We start from the raw sequence: 23,011 nt of genomic DNA on the forward strand, positions 1-23,011 counted from the left end.
AGATGGCCTGCCAAATGAGATATTTATAGGCGAACTTCGACATTTTCTTCTTCTTAAATTTGTCGTCCACATCGAACTTGCTCTTGCCGGTGAAAAACTCCAACCCCGGAATTTGCTTAAAATCGGCTTTTATATACGTTTCGTCGTCCATCACACAGCAGCCATATTTTGTCAGCATCTTCTCGTAGAGCTTCCGTGCCCGAGTTTTAGCCGTCGATTGTTGCCGCTCATCGCGGTTTGGGAAGTTCTGTACCTTGTATGTATGTAGTCCAGCTGCGACATGCCGATCTTTTTAGTCAAATCACGGCTTGAGACGTTGGGATTTGCTTTAATCATCAGCTTCACCTTTCCCTCCGTCTTTTTGTTCTCCGGTCCCGGTTTTCTTCCAGCTCCTTTGCCGTGGTCCAACGTCAACCACTCCTGGAACCGCTTCAACACTCTGGAGACGGTTGAATGGTGAATGTTCAACATTTTCCCAACTGCCGGTGCGACAGGTCAGGAAATTCCAGGTGTTTGGAAAGAATTTGTTCTCTCAACTCGCGTTGGTTCACCTCCATTTTCGTTGAATCGAAAACACGACTTCGAGTTTGACAGCATATACACAATACACATCAATGAGAAAGTGTGCAAAATTTGGTTGATTTTTACCCAATGGTAAAAAAGTTATGCCCTGTTGAATGTGTCGCAATAATTTCGTGTTCGCCCTTTACCCATATAGGATATAAACAACGCATTTTTCTCGAGACAATGAAAAGCAAATTTCCAAAGGCACGTTTTTCATATTCAAAAAATCCCATCCAAAAAGCAACGGAGCGAAGCACCCTACCCGTGAAAAAAAAGTCAATAAATTTTGGAACTTAGATAACCCCCCGAGCGCACCGAATCAGTTACTCGTATTAAATATTTATAGTTTCATTCACAGTTTGGCCGTTGGTTCGCCTAATGTTGTTGTTTTTCTGTGTCTAGAGCAGCCTTTACACCACGTGTTGGAATCTACCAACATTTTTTTTTTCGTTCGTCGTCGATTTTCGTTCGAGCATAGTGCCAAAGACCAACTCAAAGTCACTGATTCGCATGACCATTATTGTGGCTTGCATGTAGCAGCAGCGTGTACCGCTAGAGGAAAAACAAAGCACACAAGCGGAAGACAGAACATTTCTGTACTTGTACGCTACGATGACGACGACGACGACGACGGTTGTTGTTATGTTTCTGTTGTTGTACAGCGTTGGATTGTGCGAAATTCATCATTCAACAACGTCAATTTAATGCTATCACTTTACGCTTCTGCAGTGCCGCATGGGGGCATAGGATGGAAAAAAGCACTCTGCGTCGAACGATGTTACACACGGTCTATGGAATTGCTCGAGCGTGTCGCAGTTTTCATAAATCTTCGGGCGTTAGGTAAATCGTTCGGAAAAGGCTTGATATGGATTATTATGACGAATGAAAGCGAATTGGGAGGCGTTGTTGAGTCCAGAGATTTGAGGTTAGAATTAATAGAATCTTAAATTGATATCCGTGAAGACCCTGGTAGGTTAAATAGGTAATTAGAAGGGTAAGGTGGGTCAAGATGGGTCATCTACTTGATTTATTTATGTTTTTGTTTGTCAACATCAGCCCCAAGCAAGTTGAATGGGAGCTTGGGTTCAATCTCAGCCCCTTAACATTATAGAGTTATTTTGTAAATAGATTTTTTTTTTCTTAATTTATGAAAAAACGATTGTCTAGCGCTGCTTTCCACAGATATTCAACTGGCCTTTGCACACAAGGAGCAATTGGCTTCAGTATTCTTGAATGTTAAGGGAGCTTTAATTCAGAGTTGACACGTTTTTTTTTTTTTTTTTTTATTTTGCTGTTGATTTTTATTTTGTGATTTTCACCATTTTAATCATGTTTAAACAAACTTCCAATTATTCAATTATTCAAAATCTCATGGACGGGATCAAAATAGATCAGACCATGGCGGATGATAAGTGAAAAAGAAAAAAGAAAAAAAAAAAGAAGATCCAGGAGCGGTGTTTGTTGGGAGCTGTCTTAGCTGATGGGCAACGAAGATCTCAAGATGATCACGATGGTGTGAATCCAGCAGGCTTATAGTGATACCGAGAGATGCCGGACTGTTGCATTTGATGCATCTCTTTCCGAGGGCTGGCAACGAGTAGCGGTTTTCCTTAATCAAGATCCAAGAAACTTTTCTGAACTATATTCGGGAGCTTCAAGGATTATTCGGGTGAGATCCTTTCTTTTTATGTATTTAGTTCGTAACATTATGTTCCATATAAATTTCACTAATACAGTACTAAGAAAACAAATTGAGGAACTCGGCTAGCTTAGCGGCTGCTGCGTTTGCTTAAGATCGTGGGTTTATTATCAAATTACTAAAAAAAAAAATCATATTCCTAGTTACGGTAAATATAGGCGTTGCCAGGAATAGTGACAGTCATGCTTTTGGTATTATTGTTTAGATTGGAAATAATGTTAACTTCCTAGCATTATTCCTTAACGCAGTCTGACTAAGCATTTCAAAAGAGACGTGGAATAACATAATAAAAATCTTCTCAAGAGCAGTTGGTGTCGACGTCGGTAAGATGACCGCTGGGATCCAAATCTAGTGACAGCAAGTTGAACGGGAACTTGATCGTAATTTTTCTGTGATTTAAGGAGCTCGTTGACCTTGTGGCGACCAATTTTGCTTACTGAGCAGCTTATTTTTTCTGTCATTGATTTTTTCATTGCGTTTTAGGCCAAAACAATGTGCCACTCGATAACATAGTTCTATAGTGATCGGGTAAAATGCATTTCAAAATGTTTTTTATCAGCATCCTTTTCGTCAGAACTGTTATAAGCTATTGGCAAGTTGGCCCGATGATTCTGATTGGATTGGATGCGGATTGTGCAATAGTTTCTTTGAATATCCGATGGAATGGTTTGAAGTGTTGAGCTAGAACTAGGAGATGTAACAGTCTTCCAAGTTTTTGCTTCACGTGCAAACCATAGCTTATTTGGTGAGTTCATTCCTGTTTATATATTCACCTGTTTCGGTTTCTACAACTTTGTGTTAGACATCATTTCGAAGAGCCGCTTTCGTGCTGTATTTTGATGAGAAATCAAATGTCGAGTGCGCTATTGTCAAAGGTTGGGAACGAGTGGGTATGGTCAAGTTCCAACATAGATTTGCCAATTGGTTCATTCGGCAAGAGAGTCGTCCTAAAGGGTGTCCACGATGAAATTGCCACACTATGAAATTGCTCTAACTTTTTAACCGTTGGGTAGAATTTAATGAAAATTTGGGTGGATTTAGTTCATAGTGCATTATTTACATCCTGCAAGTTTTAAAGTCCTGTGATCAAAACTCGCGGAAATGGAGTCGAAAGAACAGCTTGTGCGTGATAAAATCTTGCGCATTCATCACGAGAACAAGGATCTCTCGCATCGTTCCATCGCTAAAACGTTGGGAATCGCGAATTCCACGGTGTCGCGAGTGATTAAGCGGTTCGAGGAACGGTTGACCACCGATCGGAAGCCCAGAAGTGAAGGAAAAAGTATTCCGTACAACACCAAAAATCACAACCGCGTAGTTGGGGCCTTCAACCGAAATCCGAACGCCTCCGTTAGGGATGTGGCTAAGAAGCTGCACCTAAGCCGAAGTTTTGTCCAGAAGGCCAAAACTAAGGCTGGGCTTCGAACGTTCAAAGTACAAAAGGCCCCTAATCGCGACGAGAAGCAGAACAAGTCCGCCAAAACCCGTGCCAGGAAGTTGTACCTCAACATGCTGACGAAAGTTGAATGCAGCATCATGGACGACGAAACATATGTGAAGGCCGACTTCAAACAGATCCCCGGCAACCTGTTTTTCACGGCCAAGGATAAGTTCAGCGTTCCGGAGCATGTCCGCACTCAGAAGATGTCCAAATTTGCGAAGAAATTCCTGGTTTGGCAAGCCATCTGCACGTGCGGGAAGCGGAGTGCACCTTTCGTGACCCAGGACACGATGTACGGACAGGTGTACATAAAAGAGTGCCTCCAGAAGCGGCTGCTTCCTCTCCTGAAGGCCCACAACGTCCCAACAATCTTCTGGCCGGATTTGGCCTCATGCCACTACTCCAAGGACGTGCTGAAGTGGTATGCGGACAATAAGGTCAATTTCGTGCCGAAAATGTTCAACCCTCCCAACACTCCGGAGCTCCACCCCATCGAGAAGTACTGGGCGATTATGAAGCAGCACCTTCTTAAACGACCTAAGGTAGTGAAGACAGTCGAGGAACTGAAGAAAGTATGGGTTTACATGCAAAAAACGGTTGATTCACAGGTTGTGCAGAATCTTATGGCCGGGGTTAAGGCCAAGGTGCGGGCATTTGCGTATGGACTGTAAATAAAATACGAGTAAAATGGTAAAATGATAATAGTTAATATTTTTTAATATTTAATATAATATTAAATAGTTTAATAGTTATTTCTCAATCCCTGAAAATTTGATGGCAATCGGATGAGAACTCGAATTTTGCGAATCAATTTTGTGTGTGGCAATTTCATCGTGGACACCCTTTAGTGCTTTTTTTCTGGTTTTAGACGTTTGATGTTTTGTACCTTAAAGTTCCATTTTTGTGATCATGATTAGACTGAAGAATGTTTGAAATAGTTTCATAATAACTAAGAGGCTAGTAATAACTTAGTAGGCTAAGACAAAAGCTAGTGCTCATGTCCCAACCACTAGAGGAAAATGGAGCATCATTTAACTTTTTTAGATTAGATGCTCCCAACGACCAATCATTTATAACAACGGAATGTAAGGTACGAGATGTCCACGTTTCATCCATTTATTGGATTCTGGAGCATCGTGTTTAAATCTTTTATTTAAACAGGCCCGATGTTTCTGAATCATTTTGCTCCTTAAATGCTGCACAGTAGGCCTGGCCGTTTTGATATATTTTGCGCATATACCAAATAAGATGGAGGTATATCTATCATTTTCGAGGATGCTTTGGTGTTAGACTAGATTAGATTAGATAAGAAATATGTTTTTTTCTTAATATGAGATAAAGCGTATTGAAATTCTGAGAGGTCGCCGGTTGGATCGAATTGTAGTAACAACAAGTTAAACGGAAACTTTGTCGTAATTTTTTTGTGATATAAGAAGCTCGATGGCCTAGTGGAGACCGATTTTGCTTACTGATCCCAGTGATTTCTCGTGGAAGTGCAGAGGAGTTCTCGACTTTCATAAAAGCAAGTATTACGTTAACATATTCATACCCATTGCTTTCTTTAAATCACCAGTATCATATTGAGGATGATGGCTAGTGGGGGTTAGCTCAGTCGGTAAAGTCGCAGCTAGAAAGCTGGAGCTGCCTTGGTTCGAGTTCCGGTACGGTCTTCGGGATGGAATTTTGCCACATAATTACACTAATGCAAAAATGATACAGGCACCGATAGCTCTTAATAAATAACTGTGGAAGCGCATCTAGATCACTAAGTTGAGAGCAAGCAATAAGCTAATATGCTATAAGCAATAAGTTAGAAATGCGAGGAAGATGAAGTAGATGGCTAGTCCCAAGCAGTTCGTTATGCAATTACAGCTGATCTGGCAATAACGGAGTGGCAAGCTCGGGCGTTCATGCTCATGTGTAACAGGCTCAATGCAGCTCCAATTCTGGTTTGAAAAAGCAAAAACTGTTGATATTGACAAACAAATAAATTAATAAATGTATTTGCTGACCAATCTTGTCCCGGGACCCATCTTCCACACTTTACCGTACTGATTAAGCCAAAATAGTACATAGTGCAAATTTCCGACCTCTACAGGTTTAAAACTCTACGAAACAACATTTGAAATCTAGGACATAACAAATAGTGAAGATTACATAAGAAAATTTTCAGATAGAGACCTCAAAAGATCAGACCAGTTTTTCACATTCTTGACTTTTTCGACATTTTGACCTTCGGAAAATTTAAAATGAAGATCTCAGATTTAAAAATCATAAATCAGAATCATGACACTTGGGCTTGAACTACATTTGGTTGGTTGGTTGTCTTTATTAAGGAGATTTTCAGCCAGATGCTGGTTCATCTCCGCGAACTACATTTTCGGATTCTGGAACTTAGAATAAATGTCTAGTGAATGTTGATGAGAATGCCAAATCAGTTTTTAGGAAAATTGAAGATGAATTTGACTAAAAGTTCCAGATAATTAAAAAGGGAATACCAGCATTGTTGACTGCATCCAGGATTTCAGGAATGTTACAGCATTTTAAGCTAAAGGCAGCAAAACGGAAAAACATCTCAATTGAAATAATCAGAAAAAATCAGATTTTTTTAGTCTGAAAATTGGAATGTTTCATTTAGATGATCATGCAAAATGAGGAGAACTGCATTCACCTACTCCAAAGGAGTTTTGAGGACAATTCCATGACTAGAAGTCCCAGGTAAATTTGAGAAGCATTTCAAGAAAACTGTAAGGAAATCAAAAGGTGGTTTCCAAGGTAGATCTGATAATTCTAAAGCAATTATGATGGAATTTCAGGTAGCATTCCCAAGGAATTCGAACGAGAAAAAATGAATTAACCCAACGACAAAATTTTGCCTGCACCTGCACCATAGAGTAGCTCCCCTCGGATTTATCATTCAAAATCCATTCTCCTGTCCAAGCAATGTTTGAAGTCTTCTAAATCGTTCAACAGTTCAGATCATATGATCTACTTGATCAACCAGGCCTTGCCCAACATACTTAGCAAACAGAACGTATTCAAGGAGCCTATGTGCATCAATTAAGAACATCTTCCATTCTGTATAAGCTGTTCCAAGTTCTTCAAATCGTTCTGGAGATTTTATCATCCGATCTATTGGATCAACAAGTATTGAACAATGTCCCCAGCTGCAAAACAGTCTTCATTTAAATCTATACTCCATCATGTATGATCCCTTTCTATGTATATCAGATGTTCTAGATTCTCCAAATCAAGGCACGGTATTATCAAGCCGGAGGCGGTGGGTTATATTCTCAATTAATAACTGTGGAAATGCATCTATAACACTAAGTTGAGAGCCGAAAAAAGCTCGTTGAAACAGGTAGAAGAAGATACGTATCATTTGAGAGCGTTTTGGGTATTCCAAATAGTTTTGAAGTGAGATCAAATGATCTACTAAATCAACCACGACTGGGACAACGCCCTTAGTATCAAATCATGTCCTAACATATTCATAGAGTCTATGAGCATCATTTACGATTCCTTTACATATAGGGTAAGTGTGCCAGTATTTGGCCCAAGTGGTTCCCTAATTGGCCTTATCTTTCGACTACCGGAAAGACGCGATGTACTTAGCTGCAACGGAGCTGTGGAAACAGTAACAATGCAGTGAAGAAAGGAAAATCAAAGTAAGCGGAAAGAAGTCACCTCCCGGAAGAAAATTAACTCAAACACAGACCCTCTATTTTTTCTCCTTGAAAAATACTGTATTGATCGGCTCCGTAGAGTTTTAAAAACACTTGAGCCTCAACAAATAAACGAAGTGGAGAAAAAAAAGAAGATTTTACAATGTCTTCTTTAAAAATCTAAAAATCCCAAAGTGGTGAAAGGTTTTTAAAATTCGAAAATTTTAAACATTTTAATGCTTGCGAATATTGAAAATTTGTACAAATCCAGGATCAATTTTCTCAAATCCTTCATCTCAAATTTTTTGTTTGGGTTTTGGAAGCTGAGGATTATTAACTTTTCTATGCCAGATTTTTTAAATCCGGGATCTCGATTTATTATATGTTAAGTAATTTTTTAAAACCCCAAAAACAAGTCACATCATAAATGATCAAAATCTTGAAAATATTTTTTAGTCTAGAACTTCGAAGCCCAGGATTATAAGAAATAGGACATTCTTCTTAATTTTGGATATTAAAATTTTTCACAAGCTCTAAAATCAATAAAATTTCTCCAAGCTTGAGATGTTACTGCCTGGAATCTTTTTAATATTTCAAAGCCCGTGATTGTGCATTGAAAGTCAGTTTTAAACTGGCTGAATTCATTTTCCATGTTCCAAGATTTTAATTAAGCTGTTTCCAAGTCCGAGATCCGATACATTTGAAAAGACCCGCAACCTTTGGTTTTGTTTTAAGACTGCAGTCTTAACTAAAACTAAATTCAAAATTTTAAAAAGATTCATGGGTACGAAACCTTGCAAATCTTTCTGGTTTAGAATATTAAAAATATTTATAAACCGGAATTCGTCGAAACTCAAATGATCCAGAATCTTGATTCCCTAATTTTACAGGTAGTCGACACTCTGTAGATGTTTTTTTTTCAGACAGCAGATCTTTGCAGAGCAGCTTGGAAATATCTCGGACTATATGTTGGTGCAAACATGTAATAAGCACGAAAATGATTTGATGAGATGTTCAGAACACGTGCAGAGACGATCATTATACGAAGCCGCAGATGACGTCCATCCTAGAGCAAATTCGCATTTGAATCGAAGGAAAAGCTATTCCCCTACTTCAATCCAAAATGAACCATTCTGAAAATGCGTTTTCTCTGCTCAATTTAATAAGTGGAAATCTCCTAGATTGCCAAGTTCCCCCGAAGAACTACCACATCACTTCCAGTCAAAGTGCTTGACTCATTGCTTCACCAGCATCAGAGCAGACCCGCATCGCACCGAACAACGGCAAAACCGGGAGACGAAAGGAAGCATTTCCCAAAAAAAAAAAAAAGAAACGTTCCTCAATTGCAATTGGCGAGAATGACCTGCCACAGAGAGCGATGGTGGGGATACAACATATGGATCAATTAGCATCTCCACGATCCATCCGTCCGTCCATACATACGGCATGAACACTGACTAATAGCCTCAGCACGAAGATAATAGCACACTTCCGACGATGGGCGTGTGAGAGAGGCAAATTCCGGAAATGTGTACGTGTGTGTGTGAGCGTATTTGTGAGTGCTGGTTGAATCAACCTTTTTAATGGATTTTGCAAAGAACCAGTTCTGACTAATCCAACAAAGTTAGGGTTAGATACCTGCGCGAAAAAGTAGGTTCGCAAGTCTGGTGATCGACTTTCGACTGAATGAAGGTAGGTAGGTATTTGTGAACTGCCTGTCTGGGGCGTTCTTATCAGTTTTCTTTGATTTTGGACGGGTTCTTATTGATCATGCGATTTGGGAAATCAATTTCGGCCGCTCGGGTTTGCGATTTGAGCAATCGTTATTTTTCCCGTAGATTTGCTCGTAAAAGATTGATTACATCGTGCATGCAAAATGGCAGTAAACGTTGAACGAACGGCTTGGATTTTCTTATCGCCGGAATGCACAAATAAAAGATATCACCGAAAGATAACCGGCTTAAGTTGAAGGGGTAAAAGCAAAATAGTTGACTCACCTTAGGCAGTTCCCGTGGCCGCGGTCGCAGAATGATTCCGTCGTTTTCGATATAATCCGGTACCTCTTTCCGGTCGCTGAAATTGAAAACCATCGTGTTGGCTTCGATGGGCGGCGGCGGTGCCTTGACCTTCTTCTTCGTGGGCACCAGCCCTGCCAGAGGGCTACTGACGACGACAGTTTCGGCCGGCTTTTGGGCGGTGGCACCGCCCCATTTAGCCATGAAGAAGTCACCGCCACTGGTGGCAACGTCACCACCGCTGGCTTTCGTAAGAACAACACTAGCACTGTTAGCGACGGCGGAGGCGGCGGCGGCTGTGGCGACAGCAGCCGAACCGGCACTATTATTGAGGGATTCTTCGCTCTTTTCCAGATTGATTTGATTCTTCTCGATTTCGCGTGCGGTTAGATTCACCGTTTTCGACGACACGTCACTTGATACACTCACATTGGGCGGCGCCGGAGCGACCGAATCATTTATCACCACTTTGCTTCCGTTGTTGCTACTGACACTATTATTAGTATTGGCATTGCTATTGCTAACATTACTCAGATTATGCGTAACACTACCGATATTACTGTTGTTGTTGTTGTTGTTGTTATTAATCGGCTTAAGGCCATTGGTGGACGCGAGACTTTCACGTGACAGTGGCACAGGCGGCTTGTGAGCGATGACAACCGGTGCTGCTGCTGCTACTGCTGGCACTGTGATCGGCGATGACGACGACGAAGAGGAATTCGAAGCCGACTGGTGATGATCGTCGACGTTCAGTTTCTTGTTGGAGAGCAGCTTTGCTCCTCCGGTGAGCGCCGGAAGATGGGATTTGTTCTGCTGCGACGATTGACCGTTGAAGCGGAATTGCGTCGTAACGCCGGCCTTGGAAATGTTGTCCATCGCTGAGCGGGACACTTTCTTCACCTCCTGGAAATCGAACTCGTCGTCGCCTTCCGGTTCAAGGTCATCCGATTGATAATCGTGGTCGTCGTCGTCGTCGTCGTCGCAATCGCTGTTGTTTATCGAATATTCGTGCTGCTGGTCTTCTGGATCGTCCGGATCTTCCTCATCGCTGGTGGCGTATTGGAGAGGAATGTGACGAGGCGGCGCCTGCGGCGGTAAATCTTGCGGCGTGGGCGAGCGGGTGCTCGTAGGGGTAGAGGTCACGATGTTTAGATTGTTGAGCTTGCTCGCTAGAGTCGGAATCGATGGTGAATCGACGAACGCGAGAGCCGTACTGTTTGTGTTGTTTTGCATACAGGCTCGAGGACTCTCCGATCGGTTTGTCGTCGTACTAGAAGTGACTTTGTGTTGAGCAACGACGACGGCGGCGGCTGTGGCGGCAGTATTGTTTGGCGATAAGGCAGGTGAGTCATACTTGAGACGGTACGTTTGCGATTCTACCACGCGCACCGAGAGCGGTGTAGATGTGGTGATATTATTGTTGTGATTGGCGGGTGGCGGCGTTTGAATGGGTGTTGTTGCGGCGGCCGAGTTCTTGAGGTTGTTGGTTGTTTCCAGATTGTTACGGATCACGTTAATGTCAAGCTTGGGAAGGTTCGGCTTATCTTTCAGACCGTTGGCAACGGCGGTTGGCGCATTGGCCGGGGCAGGAGTGCCGTTCGGCTTGGGACTAGTAGTACGCGGTATGATATTTGGCTTCTTGGGACTGAGCGGCGGTTTGGGATGGGTAATTGGCGGTTTCTCGTGGGAAATGATCGATTTGTAGCTGGCTACTTTGGCAGCGACTTCACCGGCAGCACCGTTAGTCCTGGCAACAGGTCGTCCCCTACGATTGGCATTGGCTTCGAAAATTTTCATCGTCTGCCGAACGACATCCGGCGGAGGACGCTCATCCGCATCGATGAACGAGGTCAACCGCTTGGGCTTCGGGTCGCCCTTTTCCCGACCGTTGATGATCTTTTCCTCGATCGTAACGCAGTCCGTTATCAGGTCAGCCTTGTTCATCGCCACCGATTGACAATTGTTGGTGTTGTTGCCGTTGGTCCCGTTGGTACAGGTAATCTCATCCAGTATGATCACATTGCTATCGTTGCTACTGTATAGATTTTCCTTCTGTATATCACGCTCCCAGGCCTTATGATCGTAGCGCACCAGCGCCTCAACTGATCGGGCCCGTTTCAGCGAATCCGCACCACGCTGCTTATTGTACCGATTGTACTCGTTCTTCTTCTCCGTCTGTCGGCCACTTCGCGTATAACTGTTCTGCACGCTCTTCTGGAACGTCGAGATGTACTCGTCTGGAGTTTTCGCCTTCGGTGGTTGCGCGTTCATCTGGTTGCTCTGGACGTGTCCGAATTTTCCCTGCTGCTGGAAGTAGCCTTTATCCTGCGACAACTGGTGATGATCCTTGGCTTCGATCGATTGTTCCCGTTCACTCAGATCTTCGCCTTCCTCGTCCAGCAGATTGTTCAAACTAGTAGCCCTACGCATGTTATTCAACGAAGGCCTCTGCTTGTTTGCGGATTGCCTCAGTGCAAGGCTCAAATAACGACAACGTAACTTTGACACTATTCCCGGTCCATACTTTAACTCTTCCGAAGGGTCCACGTCAACTGGGGTCCCCTCGCCACCGGGTCCCACAAATCTTGGATTCTTCTCGTAAATAATCTCTTCAGCACTCGCTGCAACCATTTTGGGGCTGCTGCTGCTCGAAGCACTTGAAGTGTTTTTCTTCGATTTCCAACAACCAATCTCACTGCTATAACTGTTGCTGCTGGTTTCACCTGAAGAAGCTGGTCGCGTTAGCTCACAATCGACACTGACACTAGCACTAATACCACTACCGGAGGTGGCGGCGGCATACTTTCCCACTGGACCACCACTCGACGCACCACTGTTGTTACTGCTATGAAGATGACTTAACGATCGGCTAGTACTGCAGCTGGTGCTCTCCGGACCGTCATTGGAATGTGACTGAGGAGTAGCGTGCAACGGCACTTCGGTTGCTCGAGTGGCAGCGCTGCTGGCGGCTGTAGTGGTGGCACCTCCGACAAAGGCAGACTTCACCAACACTGCCGACTGCGGTTGTTCATTTGCTGCTGGTGGCGAATGACCTACGAACACCGGGGCACCAAACAGCGACGTCGGCGTGGTAGCTGCGGTGGGCGAAGCAGGTGAATCACCATTATTATTGTTATTATTACTACAACTACTACTATCAATACTACTACTAGCACTGGGAGTAGGACTAGTAGCTGACTCTGATGGTACACTGATGGTGGTATCTGCCACGATGGACGGTGCTGCCACTACCGATGGATCTGTGCATGGTGTATATATTTTTTTTGGTTTGAATTGGTGCAAGATAGCGATATGGGGGGAAAGGAAAATAGAGAAACAGAGAACACATAGTTAGTCACAGTCACACAAAAGCAAGCGGGTAATAAAACCGATAACAGAGTCCACTGGGGTTCAGGGCTTCAACCCTGACAGTCACTTCGCACGCATACAAGTCACCTACAATCAAGTAGTAACTTAAGAAGGTTCATTCCGTGGACGGAACGTAAACATAAATAAACCCTCTACACACCCAAACGACGAGAGTCCCTTCCCTAGCTACAATGCAGAGAGAAAGTGAGCACCAACCAGTGCAGAAGAGAGGAACGACGGACAGCAGCAACTTCCCATCCCAATAAAAGCTGTTGCTGGTGACTGGAGAGGCGGAAAGTACCGCTGTCGGACGGTCTCCTCTCGCGAATGGATATAGTCAATAAGAAGAAGCGCATCGCGATCGTCTGCTTTGGCTTTGACTTTTCTGGTGAGGGAGGTGGTGAGGACGAGTTTGGAGGCCCGGAGAGTGCTCTTGATTTTATAGGCGATCGCCAGGAACAGGGATGCCAGCGATCGTTAGTTTGTCACAATGGGGGATTTAAATTTTAACTCTTTGGTTAACAAGGCACACTCAACGATCGCTATATAGCTTTCGATTGCATAATGAATAATGAGATTTCAATAATATGTAAAGCAGAACGAAAATCGTCGAGAGAAGATTTCGGTTACCAGGTTCGTCACTTATAATCGGCCTCAGATCACCTTTCTTGTTTCTTCGGTCAAAATACACTGAAGTTTTTAAATCAAGGCGGTTGGCTGGATTGTAAAACTTGTGCAAGGGTTAACAAAAAAAAATCCAAAAACTAGTGAAGTAGGGGAAATGCAGGTAATGTCGGCCTAAGTGTCCCTAATTTGGGCCCATACATAAATTCAGTAATCGACTAAATTTTCAATAGCAACCAAAAATATCGATTAGTAACGTCCCAATAACGCGTTCATCTAGATAAAATGGATGAATAGCAGATTTTTAGCGATGGGCCCAATCTTAGATCCATATGCCAACATTAGAGACATTTCCCCTATCTAGCGTTTTTCGTACCTCTATATAGTTTCTAGTTGCAAATCCAGTTTAAAAGCTATTTACATCTTCCATCGATACAAAACATTCACCACTGGTGTGTACTTTCAAAACAAATCACTGTCAAAACTTTTCAAATCCAATCAGCAGAGGCGCTGCTATAGACTAAATAAAGTGTCCGAATTCAAAGTGGACAAAGTAGGTTCGAAATCATAAAAAAAAACACATTCAAAGTTCCGGAAATCTCGAAAAAAAATCCTAGAAATTCCTTGTATAAGGCTCTTTGATTAAATCTGCAATCCTCTTAAATTCTTAATTGGGTTCGCTGTATTGTTTGGACAATAATTTACATTTTTTTTTAATTGGCCATTTTGGATATATGTTTTTTTTTTAAATGACGTGTGTTAAATTTTTCAATGAATTGTAGGACTAAAACGTCACTTCTAATCGAAATAACGTCTGATACAAAGTTGTTAAGAAAAGAAAAGTAATTCTGGAAAAAAATATACACGGTAATTTTTTTTAGTAATTTTGAGAAGAAAAAAATCAAGGAAAGTGTTAACATTTCAAATATTTCAAAAAGTATAAAAGTATAGATTCTTACAAATTCCTGAAATCCTCGTAAAATTATTAATTGGGTTCGCTGTATTACCTAGGAACTCCCACATTAACTAAAATTCTCCAAAAATTCCCAAGGAATTATTATCAAAATTTCCTCTAAATTCCACACAGAATTCTCTTGGAGTACTCTCGTAAAATCCATGAAATTATCCCCAGAATTTTTAAGGAACTCTTCTTTGAGTTCTTTAAAAAATATTACGGAATAGCCTTGGAACTCTCCTAAGTATTCCTTTAAAATTTACCTGAAAACTTAATTGGAAAATTATTTGGAATTAATCCTCAGAGCTTTCATTGAACTATTTTCAGAATTCTCTTTGGATTATCCTTCTTCTCATAGAGTTCTATTCACAATAATCTTAGAATTCTCAATCACAGATCACAAATTCACATTCACAAATCCCTTAGAATTATTTAAAATCCCTTAGATTCTTACAAACTCTCCTAACATTATTAATTAGGGTCGCTGTATTACCTAGGAATTTCTCAAAAAATCTCTTGAAATAAACTCTCCTTAGCACTCACTAACTAATTTCCTAAAAAATTCCCAAGGAATTATCTTCGGCATTTCCTCTAAATTCCACACATAATTCTCTTGAAGTAGTTCCGTTACATCCATGAAATGACAATAACTGACCACAAACGCTTCGGGACCATGAATTCGATGAGCACAGAACGAACATTTTTCAATCAAGGTTCGGTTGAATCTCTCCACCACACCGTTCTGCTGGGGATTGTAAGCAATTGTCGTTTCCAACTGGATACGCTTTCTCTTGTAGATCAGCATCTGATTCGTATAGCAATACTCTCTTCCTTGATCGACTGTTGACGATGAGATGGACGTTCCAAACATTGCCGTGACAGTCTTCAATTGCCGCACTAGTCCGCCGAATTCCAGCAAATGAGTCCTCATATCCGCCTCTGCCTGCATTCGCAATCGAGCCAGTTGCTTCCGTATGATCGTCTGGCTGGCAACGGATTTCTTGGCAAAAGTAGCTTTTAAACTGATCCACATATCCTTGGTGATAGCTTTCTCCCGGACGATTTCAAGGCACTCATCCGATAGGCAAAACGTAAACAAATAAATATAGGGAAAATGGATGTAATGTCGGCCTAAATGCCCCTAATTTGGGCCCATACATAAATTCACTTACTTACTTAAGGGTCCTGTGCACCACCAGCGGTGCAAAGGGCCAACGTGAAAGATTTCCATCCTGGGCGGCTGCTCGCTTTTGCCTTGACCTGGGCCCAGGTCAGATTCCTATCGACTTGCTTAATTTCCTTATTGAGGCTCCGCCGCCATGAGCCCCTGGGTCTGCCTCTGCTGCGATGTCCTGCCGGATTCCAATCCAGCGCTTGCTTGCAGATTTTGTTTCCGCCCCGTCGAAGTGTGGCCGACCCACCTCCACTTTCGCTCTCGAATTTCTGTTGCTATCGGCTTCTAATGACATCGACGATGGAGCTCGGCATTCGAGATCCAGTTGTGAGGCCACCAGGCACAAATTATATACCGCAGGCATCGGTTGATGAAGACCTGCAGCTTTTGAGTGTTCTCCGCTGATACACACCACGTCTCGCTGGCGTATAACAACACAGATTTCACGTTCGAGTTGAAAATTCGGATTTTGGTGCGTTGACTTATCTGGTTGGATCTCCATACGTTTCGTAAACTCGCAAAGGCAGCCCTAGCCTTCTTGATTCGTGCACCTATGTCGCTCTTGGTTCCGCCGTCCGACGCTATTTGGCTGCCAGGATATTGGAAACTTTCGACCTTCTCCACTGCTTGCCCCGCTACCGTAAAGTTGGAAGGGTTGCCCGTGTTGATATCCAACGATTTGGTCTTGTTGACGTTGATGGTGAGACCCGCCGCAGAGGAGCGTTCGGCTAGTTTATTGAGCTTACTCTGCATATCAGAGCACCGTTGTGCTAGTAGAGCAACATCATCAGCCAAATCGAAGTTGTTGAGATGCTCCATGGTGATACGCTGCCAAAGCAGCCCACTGTTAGGTACACGGTCAATTGCACCTACCATGATCTCGTCGATTACGATGAGAAACAGTAGCGGTGATAGTATACATCCTTGTCTCACACCAGCGACTACCCGGATAGGGTCGGACAAGGCTCCGTTATGCAGAACTCTGCACGTGAAAGCCTTATACTGCGCTTCGATGAGGTTGACGATTTTATCCGGGACTCCCTTGCGTCTCAGGGCACCCCACAGATTCTCGTCATTGAGACGGTCGAAAGCTTTTTCGTAGTCAATGAATACCAAATAAAGGGACTCTTGGAATTCATTGACCTGCTCCAGGATCATGCGGAGCGTGACAATATGGTCCACACAAGATCTTCCGGCACGGAATCCTGCCTGCTGCCGTCGGAGAGTCGCGTCGATCTTCTCCTGTATCCGATTCAGGATAACTTTGCACAGAACTTTGAGAACAATACACAGTAACATGATGCCTCGCCAATTGTCGCACACAGTCAGATCCCCCTTCTTTGGGACCTTCACTAAGATGCCCTGCATCCAGTCGGCCGGAAAAGTCGCAGTGTCCCAGATATTACAGAATAGGCATGGGGTCAGCTTTGAGCATCTCTGCTGATATGCGATCGACCCCTGGAGCCTTGTTGGATTTCATGCTTCGGATGCAATCGACTAAATTTTCAATAGCGACCAAAAATATCCATTAGTACCGTCCCAATGACGCGTTCATCTAGATAAAATTGATAAATAGCAGATTTTAATCGATGGGCCCAATCTTAGATCCATAGGCCAGCATTAGAGCCATTTCCCCTATCATGGCAATTTCGGAAGAATACTTAGGGAATACTAAGGATAATTCCAATGGGATTAAGATGAGAATTTCCGGTAAATTTTAAGAATAATTTTGAAAAGTTTTTATGGGGAGAATTCTTTGAAAATTGTGAGGAAAACTTAATGGGAATACTAAGGCGAATTCCATGATAGTTCACTCGACCCAATGAGAATAAATTAAAATTGAGTTGAACTCGATTCAAAATTGCAAACAACTGGGGTTACTCAGTGGATGATTAAAATGTTGATCGCTTTTCCTCAAAAATCGGCTCGAAGATGAGAAAAATCGATGTAAATTTTAGTCAGTCTATCAGCGTAAGTTTAGTAAAAATGTTCATTGATTTTCCTCGTATTCGAGTTGATTCTTTAAGAAAACTAGAAAAATTTTATTCACTCGCTGAGTAACACCACTGTCTGCAAATTGGATTCAAATTCGACACATCCAATTACATCAGGGTTTAAAACAAGATCCATGACAGCCAAACAGAGTGCCCAAGATCACATTGGTCACCTCTGGCCATGTTGCGGGTACCCTCGAGAAAGTGGTCTGTTCCTGACTAGGACAAAAACCCATCATGCGACACATCAAATCAGAATCAGGCTTGCTGAAACTCCTCAAACTCACTGGAGGTTTTATAACACTCTTGTCCTGCGAGTTTAGCCAGCCCTCACCTCAAGTGAGTGGCGGCAGGAATATGGAAGAAGTAAACGAAACCTCCTCGAGAGAGAGAGGGAGAGTGAACTTCAGCGAGAGGATGATTTGACGTAAGGTGCGCTTTTCGAGACTCCGAATGACTGTTTTGTTCGACGCAAGAAGCTCAGAGTTCATCCAGAGTGAGAGTAAGAGCGTGTGATAGAAAAGATGAACATGAATGGCAGCAAACCTCACTCTCATTTTATCCCCCTTCGCTCACAAGCTCTGAAGTGGATGATTTGGCAGTAGGCATTCTACTCCTCTGAAAAATGCTACGCTCGGCTCATTTCAAACTCGCGAGCGGGCTCCATCAAGCCTGATCAGAATTCAAAAACAAGATCATGGTCGAAATGGGACATATCAAGTGTCCCAAACTACATTGGTCACATCCACATCTAGAAATTAGTTTTAGAAAACAATGAGATCCACGAAAAATGAAATGTTATAGGGGAATTTACGTATTCTCGGCAACCTAAGCAGCGACCTTCTTTCTATAGTCTTTTTCTCTAAGGAACGCACACATATGCAGTATTGGTTTGTTTACAATCTTTTGCTGCCAGCTGCTCTAACAATTTCAGTCGAAAGAATTGTCAAAAACTGTTTTGAAACGCTTTTATAAAGCTCCAATCTTCTCTAGTGAGAGCGAGTATTGTCGGCAACCAGTTTTTCTTCGGCAACCGTTCCATTTGAACTGCATGTAAATCTGCTGTTCTATTATCGGCAACTCAAAATCAGCTACAATTTGTAGTGCGTGTGTTTCATTTCAAGAAAACCTTGCTAGATTGCTTTTTCTCAGTGGTAAAAATATAGTCAAATTGAAGCTGAAAGCATAAAGAATCGTTTGCATGCATTAGCGAAGTGTTTTCGTAAGAAAATCCAGTGAAAATAGTGTTTCAATTTGGGTTGCCGAAAATAATCTGGCATGCAGAAGCCGTCATTTCCCCTATTTCAATTCTTAGACTAAGAATATGTTTTGAAGATTTCATGAGACAATTTTCAATTATTTGACTAGCCAGTATTTTTTACATTCGTGAACTTTGCGAGAGTTCTGGCTTCAAATTCAATGTATTTTAAACATCTCAGTTAAAAAAGTCCCTTAGACTTGGACAAAGTTTTAGGATTCTGACACTTCGAAGAATTATGATGAGGAATGCCAAATGAGAGAAAATTATGATGAGGAATGCCAAATGAGAGAAAATTATGATGAGAATGCCAATTCAGATTTGAGGAGAATTGTTTAGGAATTCTGTAGAAAACTATAAAGGAATTATGGGGAGACTTTCAATGGGATTGGACTAACAATTTCAGTACTAAAGGTGAATTATAAGGTAGTTCTGAAGAGATTATTATGGGGATTATGAGGAGTTAGTATTGTGCCTAGAGAACTCTAAAGCAATTCGGAAGGAATTCAAAGGAGCATTCTAAGAGAATGCAGATGGGGATTCCATGTGAAATAAATAAGGAAAACTTAATGATGATACGATTACAATCCTTAGGTGTAATACGGCCGAAAATCTCTTAAATGTTGATCAAATAAATTAATCAAAGAGAAATTCTGAGGAGAGCTGCATGGAAATATGGATAATAATTCCAAAGGAAACTAGTTCTACATAAAGCTCAACATATTCTTTGCAGAATTTCAAACTAGTTTGAAGATAGTTTCAAGAGAATTCCTAAAATAATTCATAAGAAGTTTGAAGCAAGATCAAAAAGTTTGGGAGGGTATTTTTTTTTCCTTGATTTATTTTCCGTGCAGAGCACCAATGCTACCGACGGCAGGGAGGCAGCTCCCACACCTGGACTCTACCTATCGACCCATCAAGCTCATAAGCCGGGGACCAACGGCGTACTTCCCTTCCGAAGGAAGGCGTGATCAGAGATGCCTCAGAACATCCCGCCGGCGCCGACTGGGATTGAACCCAGGCCTGCTGGGGTGAGAGGTAATCACGCTTACCACTACACCACCGGCGCCGCTCACTCTGAGTAATGTTCCAGTTGATTGTGAAGAAATTTCCAAAGGAATCCTAAGAAGAGTTTCAAGGAATTTCCAAGAAAATACCAAGAGATCCTTCTCAAGAACATTTTGAGAAGCATTTCAAGGAAATTCTTAGGAAAATTTCCATCGAATTCTTTACATCCAATGTAATTTTGGGATAACACTTTTCTACATTATAAATGGCATACCAAAACACACTAATCCAGTCAGTAAGGTTCGGTAAAAGTTTAAAAATCTGTGGAATATTCGGAAATTTAAAAAAAAATATTCCAAACTTGTACATACTTAATTCTGTAACTAATTTAAGTTATAGAAAATAAAATGTGTCGATTTCATTGGTTTCTTACGGATAACGGTCATTTGTATTTTTACCGACTTTTTTAACAATTCAAAAAGCCAATAAAAAAATACTTACTCCTGAAAAAATAATCTAAGTGTGAAAAGATTTCCAGGAATATAAATTAAGTTAAGTTTTCTTTATTAGCGAGGCTTTCAGCCTGGGGCTGGTTCGCCCCCGGTTTTCCAGGAATGTAGCAAACGATAGTGAATAGTAAAGAATTTAAAGTAAATTCTTGCGAGAATTTTCGAGCATACTAAGATAAATGAAGAGTGAATTTCACGAGTTTTCTGGAAGGAACTCCTAAAGTGCTCTGCACAGAAATCCTACATTTATGGAGAAAATTCCTAGGGAATATCGTATAGATACATAGGATTATTAAAGGGGAATCCTGAAAGCAAAAATAGTTCAGAAGATATTTTGAAATAATCCTAAGTAACTCAATGAAAACTTTGCGAAAACATCCTGCGATAAGTTTCAAAGAAATAATGCGTCTAAATTTTAAATTCCGTGCATAGCAATTCAACATCCAGGATTATCATAAATTGTCAAGTTTCTGAGACTTCAGTTGAGAGCAAATTTGAAGATCCTGGTTTTAGAAAACTGTTCAAGATTATGGCACAAGATTAAAAATTCTAAGAGAAATACATTCCAATCAAATCCCCGGTAATTTCCCAGATATTTTCGCTTCCCGGTTCTTCTTCTTCTTCACATTTCAAGCTTATTGCGTGCTCTCAACTTAGTGTTCTAGATACACTTCCACAGTTATTAATTGACAGCTTTCGATGCCTGTACCATTTTTGCTTTAGTATAATTGTGTGGCAAGTCCAATCATACTTCTATGCCAAAGGAAGTCGAGACATTTTCCAACCCGAAAAGCTCCTAGACCGAACCGGGAATCAAACCCAGCCACCTCCAGCATGGTCTTGCTTTGTAGCTGCGCCTTTACCGACTGAGCTAAGGGAAGCTCCGGTTCTCCCAGTTTTCCCGATTCAGTGGCGACCCTGTTGGGAGAATCGTTGACAAATTTTAAAAAGAATTTCAACGGAATTTTTTGAGGAAATTTAAGTGAATCCTGAGGATAATTTAAAATACATTATGGGAGGACGCTTTGAGAATGCTAAGGTGAATTTTAACTAGCGAATTTTAGGAATATTACATGCGTAAATTTCCAAAGGGTAGCTTTTCAAGTGCATTATGTAGAAAAGTTTATGTTCATTCTCGCCTGAATGATTGAGCATACCAAGACAATTGTAGAGTAAATTGGAAGAGTTTCCTGGAGGGGATTCCTAAAGTGGTATGCAGAGAATAACGAAGGCTGGCATACCCTAAAATTTGAACCGAATACCACTGCCAATTAGACATGGGTGATCCGCTCCCGAGCTGTTCTATAGACCCGATTCTCTAAAGTGAGCTGATGACCCGCGGTTCATTTTTTAGGAACCGCAGCTCATCAGTTCACTGATATCACAAGTCTAAACCACACACTATTTTTATATCGCTGGAAATAAGCAAAGTTTTGCTGGATTTTGAAGAGCTGTAAAACCAGCAATTCTTCCAGCAAAATATTTTTGCTGAACGACCAGCAAATTGACCCTACGTAAAAGTGACAGCTGTTTACTGGAAATTCAGCAACATGTACTGGATATCCAGCATATTAGAGTGGCAATGATATTGCTGAAAGACCAATCAATTGATACAAAACAATTGAATTGGAATTGGTTTTCAAACTGATATAAAACTCAATTGTATTTGGTAATTTATTGCACGCATGAACATTTCACATATCAATCACATTTATTATTCACTTTTAGGCGTTGAATTAATTTCAAAGTGATTCATAATTTTGTTGACGGTTTTTTAACTCATTTGAAGTTCAGTCCGGCAATTTTTGCAGCTACAGATATACAGAGAATCGGTGTAAATATTGAGTTCACTATACATTTGTGCATATTCTAATTATATTTTACCTATAATTCATGATTAGTTGCTCTCTTCAATAGAAAAACAGAATACGCAGAAGAGTGAACGGTGATGATTTTAACGTTTCATATTAGTTACTGAGCATCCAGCAAAATATCTAAAATTACTGAACATGCAGCAAGATATAGTTTTGCTGGAAGCCATTCAGCAATTTGTTTTGCTGGAACTCGATTCCAAAATTTGGTGTGCATACATTCCATCACTCATAGCGGAACTTTTAAAAAAGGACACATTACTCCACTTACGCGTAAACCAAGACGCGCGCGTAATACAACATGTGCCTACAGATCGACAGCACCAACGGTAAAAGCAAAGTTCCAAGCGGCTGTTTGGGAGAGAGAGAGAAATAATGTACATGTGCTACATGATCTTAATTTTCTACTGGTATTATCCAATTTATTTATGAACCCGGCTCTTATTGCTGAGGTTATTCCTCCAGAATATGTGCTCTCACCTCTCCTCCCATCATTCTCTGGGGGATCGGAAGATCCGCACAAAAGCAAATAACCGAAAAGCGAAATGCAGCTCTCCAGCTTATCAGCTCAGCTCCGGATCCGAATCATCGACTCGAATGATGCACTGGGAGCTGTTTAGGATGACAACTCTCGGACCCGTCCAGCTCTCGGATCTTTTTTTCTCTCTCCATTCTTCACGATTCAGCTCCGGATCCGTATCTGACTGAGCTGATGATCTGGAGCTGATGCCAAGAATAGTGAGAGAAATTCTGCTGGAGAATTAACATCAGAAATAAAATTTGAATTTAGACTGGATTGCATAGCTTGAGAAAAGGTGTAACATCGTGTGCCACGTTGTCAATCATATCATCGCGTGTGACATAG

At 41.6% G+C, this 23,011-nt stretch overlaps 1 protein-coding gene across 4 annotated transcripts in view; it reads right to left on the reverse strand.

Moving 5' to 3' along the window:
* The window catches only part of bif (bifocal), a 270,059-nt gene that overhangs the window by 204,694 nt on the left and 42,354 nt on the right, over positions 1-23,011 (reverse strand). For 3 of the 4 annotated variants that reach the window (XM_065225629.1, XM_065225628.1, XM_065225631.1), the window contains one exon: positions 9,367-12,644. In XM_065225629.1, coding sequence (XP_065081701.1) covers positions 9,367-12,644 — 3,278 coding nt within the window. The remainder of the gene's footprint in view (positions 1-9,366; positions 12,645-23,011) is intronic. The other variant, XM_065225630.1, reaches the window with a different exon arrangement.

Source organism: Ochlerotatus camptorhynchus, unplaced genomic scaffold (genome assembly GCF_037179485.1).
Source record: "Ochlerotatus camptorhynchus isolate MF236.1 unplaced genomic scaffold, CSIRO-AGI_Acam_v1.1 ptg000232l, whole genome shotgun sequence".
NCBI classification, from domain to species: domain Eukaryota; kingdom Metazoa; phylum Arthropoda; class Insecta; order Diptera; family Culicidae; genus Ochlerotatus; species Ochlerotatus camptorhynchus.